Source organism: Polypterus senegalus, chromosome 12 (assembly GCF_016835505.1).
Source record: "Polypterus senegalus isolate Bchr_013 chromosome 12, ASM1683550v1, whole genome shotgun sequence".
In the NCBI taxonomy this organism is placed as follows: domain Eukaryota; kingdom Metazoa; phylum Chordata; class Cladistia; order Polypteriformes; family Polypteridae; genus Polypterus; species Polypterus senegalus.
Window position 1 is genome coordinate 101,402,884 of NC_053165.1, and position 20,017 is coordinate 101,422,900.

At 42.0% G+C, this 20,017-nt stretch overlaps 1 protein-coding gene across 1 annotated transcript in view; it reads right to left on the reverse strand.

Annotated features, from left to right (window-relative positions):
• fes (FES proto-oncogene, tyrosine kinase) overlaps nt 1-20,017 on the reverse strand; it is a 155,518-nt gene that overhangs the window by 107,513 nt on the left and 27,988 nt on the right. The window contains exons 2-4 of the mRNA XM_039773045.1: nt 15,864-16,092; nt 14,969-15,142; nt 5,830-5,926 (exon numbers count right to left, since the gene is read on the reverse strand). Of these exons, the coding sequence (XP_039628979.1) occupies nt 5,830-5,926; nt 14,969-15,142; nt 15,864-16,088 (496 nt within the window). The 5' untranslated portion in view covers nt 16,089-16,092. The remainder of the gene's footprint in view (nt 1-5,829; nt 5,927-14,968; nt 15,143-15,863; nt 16,093-20,017) is intronic.

The following is a 20,017-nucleotide window of genomic DNA, read 5'->3' on the forward strand; positions in this document are numbered from 1 at the left end:
GAAAGTAAGGTTTACCCTTCATCTGCCTTACTTTACATCTGTAAGATGGAATGGCTTTGCTAATTTGACCGAGAATATTCAGTCTCTGCTTATAAAGAGTTCTTCGAAAAATCAAGTCACTGCTTACTGGATATATGGGGGCAGCGCTTAGAGCATGAACTCAGCTCTTGGCCAATACACTGTTCTGTTTTACCACATGACTCTGAGAGGAACCTACGGACAGAGCTGGGGAGAACTGCACGCCATTGCATTGTCTACTCAAACACTTCACTCCAAGATCATGGACTGCAATTTCCAAAATATCTGAATGCAGTCTTATTTAAATTGGCCAATGTGACCTTTGAATTTCATAGAAAATCAAATGTAATTTGTAACAATCTACATTGAAAAAGTAACAAAATAGAATTATTAATAAATAATATCTACTGTATACGAGGGGGGACCCAAAAATAACCGGAAATATTTTTAAAACGTGTTTAATTTAATTTTCTGTACAAACTACATTTAGTCTCCTTCAAAGTACTCTCCATTGGAGGAAATACACTTATCTAACCATTTGTTCCATTGTCCGAAACATTTTTTAAATTCGTCTGAAGTAATGCCCATTAATGCTCTGGTCGTTTCTTGTTTTACCTCTTCGACGTCAGCAAAACGCCTTCCTTTCAAGTCTTTTTTTCATCCGAGGGAACAAAAAGAAGTCACACGGAGCTAAATCCAGTGAGTAGGGTGGGTGGTTCAGGGTTGGCATACCGTTTCAATAACAATAGTTTCTGCAACACTTTTTTCAAGAAGAAAACAAAATTTCAAAGCCACGCGTTGCTCACGATAATCGGCCATCGTAAAAAAAACAACGCTTGCACAAAACTACTTTTACAAAATTCACTGAACACAAGCACAACCTTCCAGACTGATGGCACTTGGCAGACTGACTTGTGAGGAGTGTAACTAGATCACCCTAGCGGCCCAACCACGTACTACAAGTACCAACCTAACAACAACAATTTCCGGTTATTTTTGGGTCCCCCCTCGTATATCTATAAAATCCTAAGCCTAAAAGTACAACGATTTTATGTGACATTGTTATGTCACGTTTTAAATCGGGCTTATTTTAAAACCTACATATATATGTTTGGTATCATTCTTTTCAGAATTTATCAGACTTTAATGTGATGTTGTTAGATTTTCAGATTCTTATTTCGTTTTTAAATTATAAAACTAAAAAATATCAAGAACTCACATTCTGTGAGACAAGACTTTGTGCCAAAAGATTTAACCACACCCGGGGCCGGACATAAAAGACAAAGAGTAGGACAGCTGCTGTACAGGCTTTTAAATGATCGACGCGGAGCGCGACAAGCAGAACATGCAGCTCAGCAGCAGCAGCAGCAAGCCAGCAGCTGATCCGACCGCATCTCCTTAGCGTGTGTTCATCCCACTCCGCTTCACAATGCGAGCAGCGTTATACATCCTGCGAGAAAGAGATTTAACCACGCCCAGGGCCGAAAATAAAGGACATATGTTGTTTTTAGAAAAGTTTTACAGTAAAAGGGAAAATAATGCATATGTAACAATTCACATGAAAATAACAATCTCTTTAAATTGTATATCCGGTAAACCAAACCCAGGGGTGGGCAAGCGAAGCAAGCAAGGGGCGAAGCCCCCTAGTAAATAAATAAAAAGAATGGCTGAAAACTCCTCAAAGGCAGATTAGTAAGTGGACAGAACTTTTGGTTGCTGTGAAAGTCTCTAAAACATTCGCCACTCCATGTTGAACTAAAGGCAGCACTCCTCTTAAGGAAATTCATTCCTTATCACCTCTTCCTCTGCTGTTGACTTAAAAAACTGAGAATATCTGGACCCAGGCACACTCTCTCTGAGCGTTGGCACCTTACATGTTATATGTTTGTGAGAGTAACAATTCACCATAACTCGAGCGGTTTCCCTGGTCAGCCTCTTTGAGTGTATGACTACAGTGGGAGGGAGCAGGAAATAAACAAGAAAACTACCATGTCACTGTTACACAAACACAACCTTGGGCCATAAAGCTTGGTGCCTTTAGCACAGTGACCTTTGGTGCAACATCGAATGTAAAATAGATTTTTTTCCTGAGGACAGAAAAGGATGATGGGGACAGGCATACAGTGGACAGTACAGTCGTGGTCAAAAGTTTTGAGAATGGCACAAGTGTTTGGTTTTCACAAACTTTGTTGCTTCAGTGTTTTTAGATCTTTTTGTCTGATGTTTCTGTGGTGTACTGAAGTAGAAATACAAGCATTTCCTAAGTTTCAAAGGCTTTTATTGATAATTCCATTAAGTTTATGCAAAGAGTCCTTATTTGCAGTGTTGTCCCTTCTTTCTTTTTCAATTCGCCCTGGCAGGCTGTGAATCAACTTTTGGCCCAAATCCTGACTGATGGCAGCCCATTCTTGCATAATCAATGCTTGGCGTTTGTCAGAATTGGTGGGTTTTTGTTTGTCCACCCGCCTCTTGAGAATTGACCACAATTGACCACTGGTGAGTTTCCTTGCCCAAGCCACTTAGTTATCACTTTTTCCTTATGGCCCGGTGGTCCATCATGCTGGAAAAGCCATTGTTGGTCACCAAACTGTTCTTGGATGGTTGGGAGAAGTTGCTCTCATAGGATGTTTCGGTCCCATTTTTTATTTTTGGCTGTGTTCTTAGGCAAAATTGTGAGTGAATTAGAGCCCCTCACTCCCTTGGCTAAGAAGCAACCCCAGACATGAATGGTCTCAGGATGCTTTACTGTTGGCATGACACAGGACTGATGGTATCGCCGCTCACGTTTTCTTTTTTCTGGATGCCCCAAACAATTGGAAAGGGGATTTATTAGAGAAAATGATTTTACCCCAGCAGTCCTCAGCAGTCCAATCCCTGTACCTTTTGCAGAATATCAGTCTGTCCCTGATGTTTTTCTTGGCTTCTTTGCTGCCCTTCTTGACATCAGGCCATCCTCTAAAATCCTCTAGATGCCCTCACACCTGCCTGCTGCCATTCCTGAGCAAGCTTTGCACTGGTGGTGTCCCCCGATCCCACAGCACATTCAACTTTAGGAGACGGTCCTGGAACTTGCTGGACTATCTTGGGTGCCCTGAAGCCTTCTTCACAACAATTGAACTTCTCTATGTTAACTCAATCAGCATGACAGAGTGATCTCCAGCCTTGTCCTCGTCAACACTCTCACCGGTGTGAACGAGAGGGTCACTGAAATGACGTCAGCAGGTCCTTACGTTGCAGGGCCGACATGCAGTGGAAATGGGTTTTTGGGATTAAGTTCATTTTCATGACAAAGAGGGACTTTGCAATTAATTTCAATTCATCTGATCACGCTTCATAACATTCTGGAGGATATGCAAATTGCTGTCATAAAAAGCGAGGCAGCAAACTTTGTGAAAATTAATATTTGTGCCATTCTCAAAGCTTTTGGCCACGACTGTATGTGCAGTGGTCAGCACTGCCAAGAGTTAAAGAAACACACTCTTCTCAAGCACCTTAAGATCTGCCTGCTACCACATTTGAGTGCAGAATGAGCTCTGCTTTACAAGGCAGCCATGACCTTTTGCACCCTTATCACATTGCCATCAGGCAGCAAACCACTAGCCACTGACTCTTATACTTATTTGTGCTGGAGGAGACAGCCAGTTGTTTAAAGCAGTATATTGCCAAAATTCCCATGTCTTGCTTCATAAATGACTTTTTGATACCCAGTAGACATTGTGTGGCTTAGTAAGCAGGCCTCACCGATGTACCTTGGCACAGGCAAGCGGAGTGGTGGAGAACGGCTTTCTGTGATGCAGCCTGCCGAGGGGTGCGTGTGCACGTGACAGGGGTGTGAAGCACAGTGCGCCGCCATGTTGACAGGCCGCCCACACTTTTTTGGTGTATCTTCAGTTTGCATGGGCACATGGAGGGATGGCTACTACAAGATATTGGAAGCAGCTAAACCCACTCTGAAGTGAAAAGGAATTGGAGGGACGTTTGCTCTGCAGAGACGCTGGGCTGGCTGCTTATTTTAGTTTAACGTTCAATCAAGAAGGAAATAAGGAACATTTTTATTATATTTTTTTTCTCTATTTATTGAGATTTTAAATGATGTTTTCCTCACTATCACACAAGTTGGATGGACTGCTCCTGAACTGTTTTTTTTATTATTGCGAATATTTTTTTATTGACATTTAATTTTTTTGCACAATAAATTGATTTGACTTTTTTGTTCTTTGTGAAGCCCGGGGCGCGTACAGCTCCGTATCCCCGACACAGCCAGGCAGGACACGACTTTGCCACACAGCACACAGTTGATTTATTTAAACACCGTCCAGCACAAACCCATGCCCGATCCTTCTGCCTCCACTCCTCCTCAGACTTCATCCCGACTCCGGCCCTTGAGTGGTGGTAACTGGCGCCTTTTATAGGGCACCCGGAAGGAGTCCAGGAGCCCAATGAGCTTCTTCTGGCAGCACTTCTGGTCCGGGTGTGGCAGAATTGCTGCCAAATAGGGCCCTGTAAAAGTCCAGGCGCCCCCTGGTGGCGGCCACGGCCCCCAGAATGGTTGAGCTCCCATGCTCACAACCCGTGGGCTGACCTCTGTTGGTCCGGGGGAGAAACAGTCTTGCAAATACTCTCTCCCCCGGTCCTTCCATACTCTGGCTGTCCGCCACATCTTGCATTTCTAGAGTCCGACTCTCTCTATATTCGATGTCACTGGTCTTTGGTCCCATTACTACACCTCAGTGCTCTGGTGTTCACATTTTCTCTGACACCTGTCATCACAATGAGATATTTGAGAAATATTTGCTCATTTCTATTCAGGGCACTAAAACCAGGATATATTCCAACAGTCTACCATGGTGGCGGCTTTGCTGTGAGCTTTGTGCATGGCATGCCACTGACTTAACTCTGATTATAAGTTACCTATGTGTGTCATTCCTGCTCAAATGCAAGTTTCATTGCTCAGGATTTGCCCGTCTCCACCAAAATGGAGAGTCCAATGAGTGTTGCTGCCTAGCTGGCAGTTTGGGAAGATCACGTCCTTATCCAGTATTAGGCTCACTGTTCCTAGTTAAGTTCCATGGGAGTTGGGATCTATTCCAGCACGCTGAGATGCCAGGCAGGAACCAACCCTGGAGATGAGTGTGCTTGTTCATTGTGCAAACACACTCAAGCAGACATGCAGGTGTACCCACACGCGGGGCCAAAACACAACCACCATTTAACCTAATTCTTGTAATTAAGATGCAAAAAGAAAACTCCATGGAAAGTGTCATAAGGAATAAGCAGCCAAGTATGCCACTTTTCTTGGAGACTGAAAATAAAGGTGAACATGGCCTCATGCCAGTTGTGTAAGCAGTATTTGATGGTAGAGAAAAAATTGCTGTGGTAAGCATGTATGTTCAAATATAGGCAATATGAAATGGAAAGTGTGCATAGCCTTCAAAAAAAGGGTCTTGCTTACCTTTACCCGCCTATCGTAATTTGCACCATGCAGGCATCGGGGTGCTGCTGGGACTCCACTAGCATAACTGCTGCTGGCAAGAGTGCAAAAACCCAAGTCCTGAAATATGTGAAATACGCTGGGCCCAGGGCTGTTAATCACTGGCTTCTGCCATATTGACCTAGCAATTCAGGCCGACTCTAACTTAGTTAAGTATCTTCTTTCAATATGGTTTGAGAGCTTTAAACGTGGACAAGAAAAAACCATGGAGCTTCACACTCCAGATATCAGAGTCAAGAACGGAATAAATCCTCCATTTATGCATTGTCAGCTTGCAAATGTTTATTTTAAAGAGCTCTCATCCCAAGAATCGTTCTTACCCTTGCTGGCTTCTTGGTACTTCTTCTTAGCTAGGATCACCTCCTTGGCCTGTTGCCGGTACTGACATTTGAGCTTTTCCAGTTCTGCCTGTGTTACCTGTGGACAGAGAAATGCACAGATTAAGTGATCTTGATAACGATGGCACCTTTAATTCCACTCGTCATCAAGTCCCTACACTTAGGAATTAGTGACACCCCTACAAGTCAGTTGTGGACCCCACGGCGTGCAGACTGGCAGCACAAGAGACCCAATGGCAACCAGAACTGTCTCTGTGGGTCTGCCTGTGCTGACCTGAGCAAACATTAACTTGAAGTCAGCTTTTTATATTTGACATAGATATTTAATCTCAGCTCTACAATCAGCTGTGACATAGTTCGACATATAGATAGATAGATAGATAGATAGATAGATAGATAGATAGATAGATAGATAGATAGATAGATAGATAGATAGATAGATAGATAGATAGATAGATCAAAGGCTTAATGTGGCAAGAAATTCAGTCAATGCTTGAACACACCAAAATAAAATTTAAACATCGGGTGATCTGCAGGGGTTTGTGCAGATTTGCAGTGATTGTTAGACTGAAGCTGAGTGACCATTACGAGAGAGCTACATGGAGGAGTGATCTGTTTTGCACAAATGAAGAACGTCTCCAGATCTACTCCTTAACTGCATCTCTGGTGGTCTTCTATCTCGTACAGAAAATGTAACCATAGTTAGCCACTCTTCTAAGCGTTTTAGTTAAAGGATACTTTGGATCATCTTTCTTTTCTGTGTTATTTGATTAACAGAGAAGTACAGCATTTTTGAGATTAAAGCTATTTTTTTTTTGCAATAATACATATTTTTCCTGGAAACTGGTGTTAAGTGCACCATTATTTATAAATTAAAAGTCATCTCACCCGGTAGCTAACAGCTGCAATCAGTAGGGCACCAGAAGAGATTTGCAACAAATAATAAACTTGTCCTTTATAAGGTGACAGAGAAGTGTGACAAAACATAGAGCACAGAGAGAAGAACACCAGTGTCAGAGCTTATGGCCAGTGGGTTCAAAAGCAGCGCTACTTTTGGGTTCTTCTTCAATTTAATCCCATGACTTGCTTTCTTTCCAGGCAGACTGAGATTTGCCATGGGAGCTACAAAGACCTGAGTGAAGATTTAAATGTCCAGAGGGACAGGCCTTCTTGGAAGGAGCTCGAAGAACCTTTAAAGCTTTTTCCTACACAGCATGCTTCTCAGTGATCCCATTCCATAGTTTGTGTTGTGATTAGCCAAGGGTCAGCTTTCTATAAGTGTGAAAATTCCCAAGGTCCTAGGCTGGTCTGGATTTTACCCATTGTTTTGATAATCCCATAGGCAAATGTGAAGGCTTACCAGACCCTGGGCTGGCTTGGACAGAAGCAATGATAAACTGTGTCCAAATGTACAAAAAATAAAAATAAACAGACTGGAAGGGTGAGAAGTGCTCTCATTGTGCCTCTCCTACCCAGAATGACACCAGATGAGTTAATGGAAGAACACATGAAAGGGATGAACACAGCAATCAAACAAATACCAAACAAAAGAAGAAAAATTCTAAAACCCTGACAGTCAAGGTCACCAAGCTACAAGAGACTCTAGTGAGATAAAAGCACTTCAAATTCTTCCATAACTCTTAAAGGGTCACATCTCACCATCCATAACCAGACAGCACACCTCCAAATTTGACTCCAAAACGACATTCTGTTACTGGACAGCCTGCAGAGAAGCAAAGGGCCAGGCCTGCCTTACCTCACCTTTAAAGGGCACCTTCATCTCCATATTCTGTTCACGATTTAGTATTTCATTTTAATTGAGATAGAGCTAAATGAGATCTAAACATCCCAATATCATACATTTCATAGTGTTTTGTCAGCACACATATGCAAAACTATAAAACTGTTACGTTTAAGCTTAGGGGGACAAATTTTTAGCAGTTGTGTCAAAGTCTTGATTGGATACATTAATATAGTGATTAATTATGGAGACAGTTGAAGAGATGTGTGTTAAAATTGTCTTTCATTTCTATATTTACAAAATCCAACATCTGTCTGTATGTTTGTCTGCTTTTCACAAGAGAACTAATGGGATTTAGATCGGGTTTTTTCTATAATTTTCTTGAACTTTCTGGTTGATTTTGCGACTTCACTCATCACGCTAAGTATCATAGCTCACTTGCAGGATCAATATAATCGTGGTAATCTGAGACAGGCTGCGGGCCGAGGGGAGGAGGAAGTGTGACGTCAAGAGTGAAGAGCCGGGCAGGACCCTCCTCACCCTCCGCTCGAATCGGTCTACCTCTGGTCACGTTTTGGAGCATACATTGCCTCTGCTTAGCTCGCGATACCAGTTGGTTTATTGGTTTTTAAAGATTGTCCTGTTTTACTACTACATGGGTGGAGCCGCGGGGGACGCTCATAGGTAATACAGGACAAGTTTATCCTAAAATATAGAGATAGTAAAGGATTTAAGAAAACTCCAGAGTGGATAAATAAGGAGCTAAAAAAGGACAAAAGAGCTTGATTAGGCATATCAGACTAATACAGTAACTCCAGTGAAACAGCAGATGCCCTGAATTTGCAGTTCTCTGCAGTTTTCATGCATGAAGAAGTTGATAATCACCTCCAAGCAGAAACAGGAACTGCAAATGAGGTGCTGAGTGATTTGGAAATTGAAGAGGGAGAAGTGCTGTGGGGATTAAATAGGCTGAAATCTTACAAATCAGCAGCATCAGATAACATTTATCTTAGACTGCTTAAGTAGGATAGTTAGTGCATAAACAATATATTAAATATATTCAATGCTCAAAAGGTGTATTTTTCAAAAATCCCTACACGCTGCTGAAATTCCCAAAGACTGGAAACTAACAAACGTTACTCCAGTATATGAAGAAGGCGGCCGGGCTGACTCACTGCAGGCCAGTAATTTTAATATGCATCACAGGTAAATTACTGAAAACAACTGTTATGGAAAAGATCAAACATTACCAAGTTAATAGAGGTGTGCTACCGGTGAAGAATTGTTCAGTTCAACACAAATGTAGGATACAAACGTGGCTTTCTAAAATTCCAGCTGCCAATTCTGTTGCTTAACTAAAGCAAATCTTCTTAAGCCAAATTCAGGCCTGGCTTTCTTAGCTGTGACTCAACGTTTCCTGGACAATGACCCTCTCTAGAGTGGATGTGCATCCCAATGATAGTATTAATACTATCCTGCATGTGCAATGGAGGATCACCTTCCGTGATCATCTGAGGATGAGAGGGGCACAGTCACTAACTGGATCTTCTCCCTTTCCGTCTACGGTGTCGAGAAGATGGCCATTCACTCTGTCCCTTCTGGTGTGACTCCTATAAAGCCCAGGGGCCCCACGATAGGAGGCATCTACTCATAGGCCGAGTGTACCGCAGGATGCACTGCCTCAAGAGAGCCGACTAGTACAGCCCAAAAGCACTACGGCTTGGCTATTTTCTGCTCAGGCGTTTTATTTTTCTATGCCAATGAACACTTGTTTTGTTTTAGTGACTTAATGATAAATGAAGAAACCCGTTTTCAGTTCCAACATTTCTTTTGGGTTCGGTGATTCCCTCACGTGACAACAAGAGTCGGCTTTTGAAAGACAAAGAATCTTATCAGAATATGGTGAGGTTGTATGTGGGGTCCCTCAGATATCAGTATTGGGGCAGCTGTTACTTGAATGGATGAATAGTAATTTTCTCAAACTAAATAAAGAGAAACAGAAATCTTAGTAATTGGCAATAATGGATTCAGTGAGGTTATCAGAAATAAACTTGATGCACTAGGATTAAATGTTAAGACGGAAGTAAAAAACTTAGGGGTAACTGTTGACTGTAATCTGAATTTTAAATCGCATATTCATCAGACCACTAGGACAGCATTTTTTCACGTAAGAAACATAAGTAAAGTTAGACCTCTTATATCATTGAAAGATGCTGAGAAATTAGTTCACGCGTTTGTTTTCAGTCGACTAGATTACTGTAACGCACTCCTCTCAGGACTACCCAAGAAAGACATAAATCACTTGCAACGAGTGCAGAATGCAGCTGCTAGAATCCTAACTAGGAAAAGAAAATCCGAACACATCACACCAGTCTTAGCGTCACTACACTGGTTACCTGTGTCACTCAGGATTGACTTTAAAATACTGCTTATGGTTTATAAAGCCTTAAATAATCTCGCTCCATCTTATATATCGGAATGCCTGACACCTTATATTCCAAATCGTAACCTCAGATCTTCAAATGAGTGTCTCTTTAGAATTCCAAAAGCAAAACTTAAAAGAAGTGGTGAGACGGGCGGCCTTCTGCTGCTATGCACCTAAAATCTGGAATAGCCTGCCAATAGGAATTCGCCAGGTTAATACAGTGGAGCACTTTAAAACACTGCTGAAAACACATTACTTTAACATGGCCTTCTCATAACTTCACTTTAACTTAATACTGATACTCTGCATGTTCAATTCATCATAATAACTGTTCATGGTGGCTCTAAAATCCGTACTGACCCCAACTCTCTCTTCTGTTTCTTTTTCCGGTTTCTTTGTGGTGGAGGCCTGCGCCACCTCCACCTACTCAAAGCATCATGATGCTCCAACAATGATGGACTGAAAGCCAGAAGTCTACGTGACCATCATCATCAGGTCCTTCCATGAAAACGCTAAATACAAAGAGGACTGTTTGACTTATGTTAGGTAGATTGCCCAGAGGGTACTGGGCGGTCTCGTGGTCTGGAACCCCTACAGATTTTATTTTTTTTCTCCAGCTTTTGCAGTTTTTTTTTATGTTTTTTCTGTCCACCCTGGCCATCGGACCTTACTTATTCTATGTTAATTAATGTTGACTTATGTTTATTTTTTATTGTGTCTTCTATTTTTGCATTCATTTTGTAAAGCACTTTGAGCTACATTTTTTTGTATGAATATCCATCCATCCATTTTCCAACCCGCTGAATCCTAACATAGGGTCACGGGGGTCTGCTGGAGCCAATCCCAGCCAACACAGGGCACAAGGCAGGAACCAATCCTAGGCAGGGTGCCAACCCACCGCAGGACACACACAAACACACCCACACACCAAGCACACACTAGGGCCAATTGAGAATCGCCAATGCACCTAACCTGCATGCCTTTGGAGTGTGGGACGAAACCGGAGCGCCTTGTATGAATATGTGCTATATAAATAAATGTTGATTGATTGATTGATTTAAAAATACATAAACAATTTGGACATGATCTGGACAGGCTGGTTAAGTTTGCAGATGATACCCAACTAGATGAAACCAACTGAATCACAGGATAGGATACACTTTTGGGCACATTTGGGTAGATGGAATTTAGCGTAAATAAATCTAATGTGTTACATTCAGGAAGTAGAAATGCTAGATACAGTATAATACATTATGAGAAAGACTCGTAACCATCTACATCCAGATGGAAGTGATTAAGATGGATGTTATGGTATATAATCCAATGTATGAAGTACACATCAAGGGAGGCTATCCTTAATTTACGTAATGCACTAATGGGCTCTCACCCAGTGTACTGTGTTCAGTTTTGGTCTCCATATTACCAGTGATGGCTGGTGAAAACAATTTGGTTGTAAACCAAAGCAGAGCTTCATAGCTCAGGAGAAAAGAAACAAAAAACACACAGGCCGTAATGTTGCCTACACACTGCCCAGCAGCACTACTTGAACATACTGTAAATGTTGCCCTCCTTTTCTCAGTTTCTTTCCAATTAAATGGAGTCCTTTCAGTCTCCAGTCTCTTTTCTGTTGACAGCATGGCCAATGCATTCAGCCTCTCCCGCGTCATGGTGTTTCTGAGAAAGGTCTTATGTACTTTGAAAAACTTCCTAATATGTAGAAAAATATGTGAATCTGTAACGTTTGATAGGCTACAGGACAGATTAAGAGTTTGAAATTTAGGCTACTTAATGGATGGCAGATGAACCATTAAAAAAGAAAATGCAGAATTTGAACATATTCACTTCATATCACATCACGTGTCATAAATTATTTGTAATATAAAGTTAATATAATCCAAATTTCACTTAAAACAACACGTTTGAAACTTTGAAATTATGAAAAGTTACACAAGTTCTGCAAGTGATATTGAAATGACACTTTTTTGGTTTCCAGTGTCACAGATGGCCGGGATGCCTCTTCACAGAGAGAACTGGGGGAGCAAGCGTGGGCAGAACAGTACCTGCCCCAGGACGCTAGATGGCAGCCCCCATGGGTTACAGTGGTGCCTCGGATTCCTGCAGGGCTTCATGGGAGTTGAAGTTATCTACAGCTATGCTGGGATCTGTGAGTGCCACCAGGGGGTGCTACAACAGCTGCTGAGCCCTCTTGGGTGGGTTTTCTGCCACACCCAGAAGTGCTGCCAGAGGTAGGTGAACGAGCATCTGGAGCACTTCCGGGGGCCTTATAAAATGAGCCAGCAGTCACCACTCCAGGAGCCAGAGTCGGGAGGTGGGAGACAAAGCTCACCATGGAGGAGTGGAGAAGAAAAGAGTAGAAGAAGGTTAAGGAATTGTGATTGTGTTTGGGACTGTGTTCTGGGCTCGTGGGAACGTGGAAGACGTTCTCCACGAGAGAAAAGAAAATAAAAACAGCTTGTGTTTTTATAAGTGTGCCTCCTCCGTCTGTCTGTGGTGGGTTAAACGTTGGTATAGCGCCATCTACCGTCACACCTTACTGTACTGGTGGCAAAATAGACACCTTCTTGTTAAAAATTATTTATGCAGCACCTATCACAGAGAAAAGATACAAAATACCGAACAATAAAACAGAATAAAATGAAATATTAAAACAAAAGAACCACAGAGCAACGACAGTATAAAAACATGTGCAGATGACAATGCTACCCAAATGCCAGTCTGAACAGATGCATTTTTTTTTTAAATTAAGTTGGAAAATATATGAATGGCACCAAGTGCTTTGGGGCGTCCCTAAGCTTGTTCTGCACAGTTTTTGAAGTCCCTTTAAATACAGTGGCTGGCATTCTCAAGGTGTTGTTCTTTCAACAAAATCCACCAACCCCTGGGTGTATCGGAGCTCTCGCACTCATCACGGCCACGCAAAGCCAATTCAAATGCTCTTCAAAACTTCACACCGTCTATTATTCTGGATAGGATGTGTCGATTTTTGCCCACCTCTTCGTTGTGCCTTCTAATGCCAATCCAGTAGCCTTCATCTAGCTGTTCAGCAATAATGAGCAGGCCAAAAAAATGAGTCTTAATTTTGTCTAGATGACTGCGGCTTTCGTGCCACATTTAATTTTTCAGAAGGATGGTTTACGTTTCATATCCCCGTTGTTCTCCAAAACACTTTGAAACAGCAAAGAGGGAAGGCCAAAAAAAGGCATTACTTACATCACATCTAGTCAGCCAACTCTGTCGGTCATAACAAGAGCAGCGTAAGCTTGTCCTGCACCACTTGCCTGCTGCTGAATACTTACGTCAGGTTGCTCTGGTCCAAGCTCCTCTTTCTTCTTTTTCTCTTCAAGTGAATGATTTATGATTAAAGAAATAACCATATTTTCTTTGATTTCTAAAGTTCCACTTGACGTTGCCATGGCTGTAAAGCCACGCTTGCTCATCTGTAGTTATGTTAATGGTGAATATGAACTGTGAACCATTGATGTGAGCTTGAAATAGTGCGTCGACGATTGTCCAATCATATTAGATTAATAAAACCTAAAACAATACTAATTCATGGCCAATAAATGTGGGAGTGTCTGAGGCGCAGAGAGCCGTGTTCCTGGAAAAATCTGAAAACAACCAATGAAAGGGCTGCCTCAGGTCACCTGCTTACCAAAAGATCAAGGACTTACATGCACTCTCATTTAGCTGGCGTCTTTCACAAGTCAGAACCAATTTTTAATGAATGTTGACATGTGCTGACACCAGGCATACTGTGCAAATAAACACATTTATTTCATGATGATGTCACACTACCTAATTAATTTAAGTAGAGTTTTTAAAATATTTGGTGGCACCCCAGATTACAAACCGCCACTAAATATTACAAAAAAGACACAGTAACGCGAGAGAAAGTCCAGGAAAGAGGGACCAGACTGATTCCTGGACTGAGAGGTATGAAATGTGAGGAGAGATGGAAGGAGTTGTACTTTTACACTTTAAGCAAATGGAGATTAGGAGTAACATGAAGTGTTTAGAATTATAAAGTGAGATTGTACAGTGAACTGACGCCCGTCAGTAGCTCAACTGACAAAGGTGGTTGCTTTTCAAATTCTGAGCATAGTGCTAGCCCGAGTTCGATCTGAATTAAAGAGTCATCAAAATTAACAATAATAAAAGAAATCTTTACATATGGGTGGAGTGATGGCTCTGAGGCTAAGGATCTGAGCTGGTATCCTGAAGGTTGCCAATTTGAATCCCCGTCACTGCCAAAAGAGATCCTACTCTGCTGGGCCCTTGAGCAAAGTCCTCAACCTTCAATTGCTCCAGGGACGCTGTACAATGGCTGACCCTGCGCTTGACCCCAAGGGGTGTGCGAAAACTAACAAATTCCTAATACGAGAAATTGTATAAGGCGAAATAAAGAACAAAAAAAAAAATCACGGTCATTACTTTAAAATGAGCTCTTCAGTAATAACACAGGGACACATGTGCTATCTTCTTAAGAGTATATTTTGCACAAATGGAATAAACTACAAAGTAATATGGTAGACAGTAGACTTCTAGGAACCTTCAAAACTCAGTCTGATGATATTTTGTAGAATCTCAGTGAACAGGACTGGTGAGCTTGTTGGACTGAATGGCGTGTGTTTGTCAGACCTGATCTGATGTTCTGCTTTATCAGTCATCAGATGTTTCAACCTCTTACTCCTCTTTGACGTCACTCTGTGACCACTGACCTCACTATTCTTGCCTACAATCACCAGAACATCCATTACAACGTCCTAAACTTAAATAAAATACAAGCAGCAAAGTTACTTTTGAGTATAAGGACACAGTTTGTTTTTGACATTAAAAAGTCCCGTCAGCTCTCCTGTCGGGATGTGTGAGATTGGAATACAGTAGAGTCAAATGTATCAGAAGGAAGTTTGTAAGACTGGAAATTGTCTCCTTACCCGAACAAAGTCCTGATTGAGTTGATTCCACTGCTCGCTGTAGTTCTTGCGCAGCTGCTGCTTGTCCCGAATGAGAAGACTCAGCTTGCTCAAGGGGCCAGAGGTCAGATCTTCTGAATGCTTTCGGAGGATGCGGCTCAAGGTCTCAGTCTGATTTACCATGGTGTTCCAGGTCTAGGGAACAGAATTAAAATCAAATCATTTCATCTAGAAGTTAATTGTGAGTACAGCATATTGGGAATATTATATAAATATATATTTATTTTCTGAATCTATCTATTCCAACACAGAGGTCCACAGAGGCAGCCTATCGGAAACAGGATCAGGCAAAAAGCAGAAACTGTCCCTGGACAGGATATCAGCTCTTTGTAGGGAGCATTCATTGACATCCCTATAGAGAAACAATTTAGGGTCCCTAATCAAATTGACACACAGGACTTGTGATTGAGGAAACTACCAGAGAAACCTGAAAGGGATGAAGGATTAACATGCAGGCTCCTCACAGACAGTAGCCAGAGCTTTAGAGCTGCAGTACTAACTATTGTGTCACCAAATAAGAGTTCACCACACACTATAAAGATAATGGTTGCAGGAAATGTCTAGGTCTCTACTGTCACACATGTGCAAAAATAAGTGTGAAGAGGTGGCAAATAAAGCTTCAGATAGACTGTTAACGACAGAGCAAACGTGTTGGGGCTTTGATAGCGCTGCCACATAGACAGCAGCAAATGGAGACCACAGGACCAGTGGAACAGTTTTATAGATCTCAGTCTGATGTATCTGTTATGAATAGCAAATGCTATGAAGAATCACAAATAGAAAGCAGCAAAATGGTAAAGTCGCACAGTAAACAGTAACATAAAACAGGGGCTGGTGTTGCCTGCAGAGCCCTCACCTTGTTCAGATGGCTGATGTAGTCCAGGCCCATATTCTGCATGGCTGCTTCCTGCTTTTCAACATGTGCACACATCTGGTGCAGCTGTGCAGAGTACTCTCGGTCGCTCTTGGCCCGCTGAGTTATCCATTTCTTCATAACCTCCATGAGGCGCAGCTCAGAGTCTTGAAGACGGAGTAACGCGGCGTGACCTTGGGTGCACCATAGATCCTGACCAAAACCCATTGTGCTAAAAGAGGGAGAATGGAAGACATTAAGAAAAAGGTCAAAGATAATGTAAGGAAGGAGTCAAGACTCCTGCTGGCACTGAGGCTATGCTAAATGAAAGGCCCTCTTAGTCATTTGTTGCAAGATGGCATCATCTACCATCAAGTCAGAAACGTGTGTATTCACGATCCGGGCAGTCCTTCTGAAGAGATGTCCTCCTTTTAAAATCTTAGAGGATAAAGAGGGCAGCTGCTTTCTGGCAGGCATATTAGTTTACTTTCAGTTAACATGTCCATGACAGAGATGGCATAGTGGTTAAAACAAGGACCTCAGATGTTGCCTGCATGATGTCTACATTCATTGAATTTGCTGTTAAATCTTTGACTGGCCACCTCACACCTCAGTGGACAGCACCTTGGATAGATCAAAAGTCCAAAGGTTTAAAAGGTACACATGCCACCTGTCAGACACACAAGCCAGAGGAGCTTCTCATCAACTGTAAAATGGTAGGAAATACAGTCAAAGAGAATGACGTGACACCAAACAAAGACATTTAATTCTATTGCACATTTTCATACAAATGGTGTAGCACAAACTGCTTTACAAGATGAAGAAAGAAATGTTCATTTGAAACAAACAGAAGATTAGGCAATATTAATCAACAAATGAATAAAGTAAGGTCAGATAGCCAGGAGGACAAAAAAAAAAATCTGCAGGGGTTCAAAGATCCCACCCAGACCCTCTAGAAATTCTACCTAACGTAAATGATATACAGTGCATCTGGAAAGTATTCACAGCGCATCACTTTTTCTACATTTTGTTATGTTACAGCCTTATTCCAAAATTGATTAAATTCATTTTTTCCTCAGAATTCTACACACAACACCCCATAATGACAACGTGAAAAAAGTTTACTTGAGATTTTTGCAAATTTATTAAAAATAAACAAATTGAGAAAGCACATGTACAGAAGTATTCACAGCCTTTGCCATGAAGCTCCAAATTGAGCTCAGGTGTATCCTGTTTCCCCTGATCAACCTTGAGATGTTTCTGCAGCTTAATTGGAGTCCACCTGTGGTAGATTCAGTTGATTGGACATGATTTGGAAAGGCACACACCTGTCTATATAAGGTCCCACAGTTGACAGTTCATGTCAGAGCACAAACCAAGCATGAAGTCAAAGGAATTTCTGTAGACCTCCGAGACAGGAATGTCTCGAGGCAGAAATCTGGGGCAGGTTACAGAAAAATGTCTGCTGCTTTAAAGGTCCCAATGAGCACAGTGGCCTCCATCATCCATAAGTGGAAGAAGTTTGAAACCACCAGGACTTTTCCTAGAGCTGGCCGGCCATCTAAACTGAGTGATCGGGGGAGAAGGGCCTTAGTCAGGGAGGTGACCAAGAACCCGATGGTCACTCTGTCAGAGCTCCAGAGGTCCTCTGTGGAGAGAGGAGAACCTTCCAGAAGGACAACCATCTCTGCAGCAATCCACCAATCAGGCCTGTATGGTAGAGTGGCCAGACGGAAGCCACTCCTTAGTAAAAGGCACATGGCAGACCGCCTGGAGTTTGCCAAAAGGCACCTGAAGGACTCTCAGACCATGATAAACAAAATTGTCTTGTCTGATGAGACAAAGATTGAACTCTTCGGTGTGAATGCCAGGCGTCACGTTTGGAGGAAACCAGGCACTAGTTATCACCAGGCCAATAGCATCCCTACAGTGAAGCATGATGGTGGCAGCATCATGCTGTGGGGATGTTTCTCAGTGGCAGGAACTGGGAGACTAGTCAGGATACAGGGAAAGATGACTGCAGCAATGTACAGAGACATCCTGGATGAAAACCTGCTCCAGAGCGCTCTTGACCTCAGACTGGGGCTACGGTTCATCTTTCAGCAGGACAACGACCCTAAGCTCACAGCCAAGATATCAAAGGAGTGGCTTCAGGACAACTCTGTGAATGTTCTTGAGTGGCACAGCCAGAGCCCAGACTTGAATCTGATTGAACATCTTTGGAGAGATCTTAAAATGGCTGTGCACCAACGCTTCCCATCCAACCTGATGGAGCTTGAGAGGTGCTGCAAAGAGGAATGGGCGAAACTGGCCAAGGATAGGTGTGCCAAGCTTGTGGCATCATATTCAAAAAGACTTGAGGCTGTAATTGCTGCCAAAGGTGCATCGACAAAGTATTGAGCAAAGGCTGTGAATACTTATGTACGTGTGATTTCTCAGTTTTTTTATTTTTAATAAATTTGCAAAAACCTCAAGTAAACGTTTTTCATGTTGTCATTATGGGGTGTTGTGTGTAGAATTCTGAGGAAAAAAATGAATTTAATCCATTTTGGAATAAGGCTGTAACATAACAAAATGTGCTGTGAATACTTTCCGGATGCACTGTAAATCAGTCTTCATATTTTTCGTGCTTCATGTAAAAGAATTAGATGATGATGATGATGGTCTTGTGGACATCAGGCCTTCAATCTGTCAATGTAAGGACTGCATGGTGTCTTGACCAGGTGGTGGTGGTACAGATTGTCACCACAGAAAACCAGAAAAAGAACAGCAGAGAAAGTAGGGGTTAGTACAGATTGTGGAGCCATGATAAAAATCATAATTCAATGCACATGTAGCTTAACAGGGATACACTAAAACACAGCCACGTTAAAATAATGGGATTTTAGCAGTTTGTTTAAAGTGCTCCACCGTATTAGCCTGGCGAATTTCTATCGGTAAGCTGTTCCAGATTTTGGGTGCATAGCCGCAGAAGGCCATCTCACCACTTCTTTTAAGTTTATCTCTTGGAATTATAAGCAGACATTCAATTGAAGATCTAAGGTTACAATTTGGAGTGTAAGGTGACAGGCATTCTGAAATATAGGATGGATGGAGATAATTTAAGGCTTTGGAAACCTTAAGCAGTATTTTAAAGTCAATTGTCAGTGTAGTGACATCAAAACTGGAGAGATGTGCTCAGATTTTTAAGATTCTGGCAGCTAAATTCTGCACGAGTTGCTACTGATTGATGTCTTTCCTGGGTAGTCCTGAGAGGAGTGTGTTACAGTAATCTAGCTGACTAAACACAAAATTCTAAACTAATTTTTCAGCATCTTGCAAAGTTATAAGGGATCTAACTTTTGCTATATTCCTAAGTGAAAAAAGCTGTCCTGGTAATTTGATTAATATGTGATTTAAAAGAAAATTTAAGGACATTTCCTTTACCTCCCTTAGAATGGAGAAAGAGACTCGTGAAGAACCATGAAGTCACATCCTTCGCCACGGTCCTGGTCCCAACCCTTCCTCTCTACCTGCCATATAAACCCGATGGAAACGGGATGTCAGCATTCATTTGTGAATCAGCGTCCAAGTGGGCCAATGCCAAGACCAGAGGGTCGTAATCTTTTTGATGTATTTCATCCACCTTGACTTTCTTTGCTAGAATTAATCAAGGATCGGCTACGCACCCCAACTGCTTATACATTTCTCCAGTTCCTATTTTAACACACCATTTACCTGATGTTGCCTGCAAGAGGCGCCATTGGCTTCATGTCAGTTGTGTTACAGAAGACCACCTCAGCCAGGGTTATACAACATCATTATTTTAATTAAAGCAGTGTGACGGGGATGATCGATCACAATTTAAATGGTGCGTTCATTAAGTCTGTTCAGATTTCATCCACCCCGTTCAGAGTTACCACTGCAGAATTAAGCAACCTCAGCCACATAGGTGGAGAAATTTGTGGTTGCTTCCAACTATCAAAGAATCCTGCACTTCCTTTTCCCCCATTTATTAATTTGGGAGTAGAGCACATGTACACACATCCTTTGAGAAGCCAACCTAAAAAAACATAAAGTCCAGTTGGGATCAAAGCCAATACTCAACTGGGAAAAGAAACCAGCAGAGCAAAGTGGATCATCCAGTCAGCCATTAAAACCTAAATATGAGGATCTCA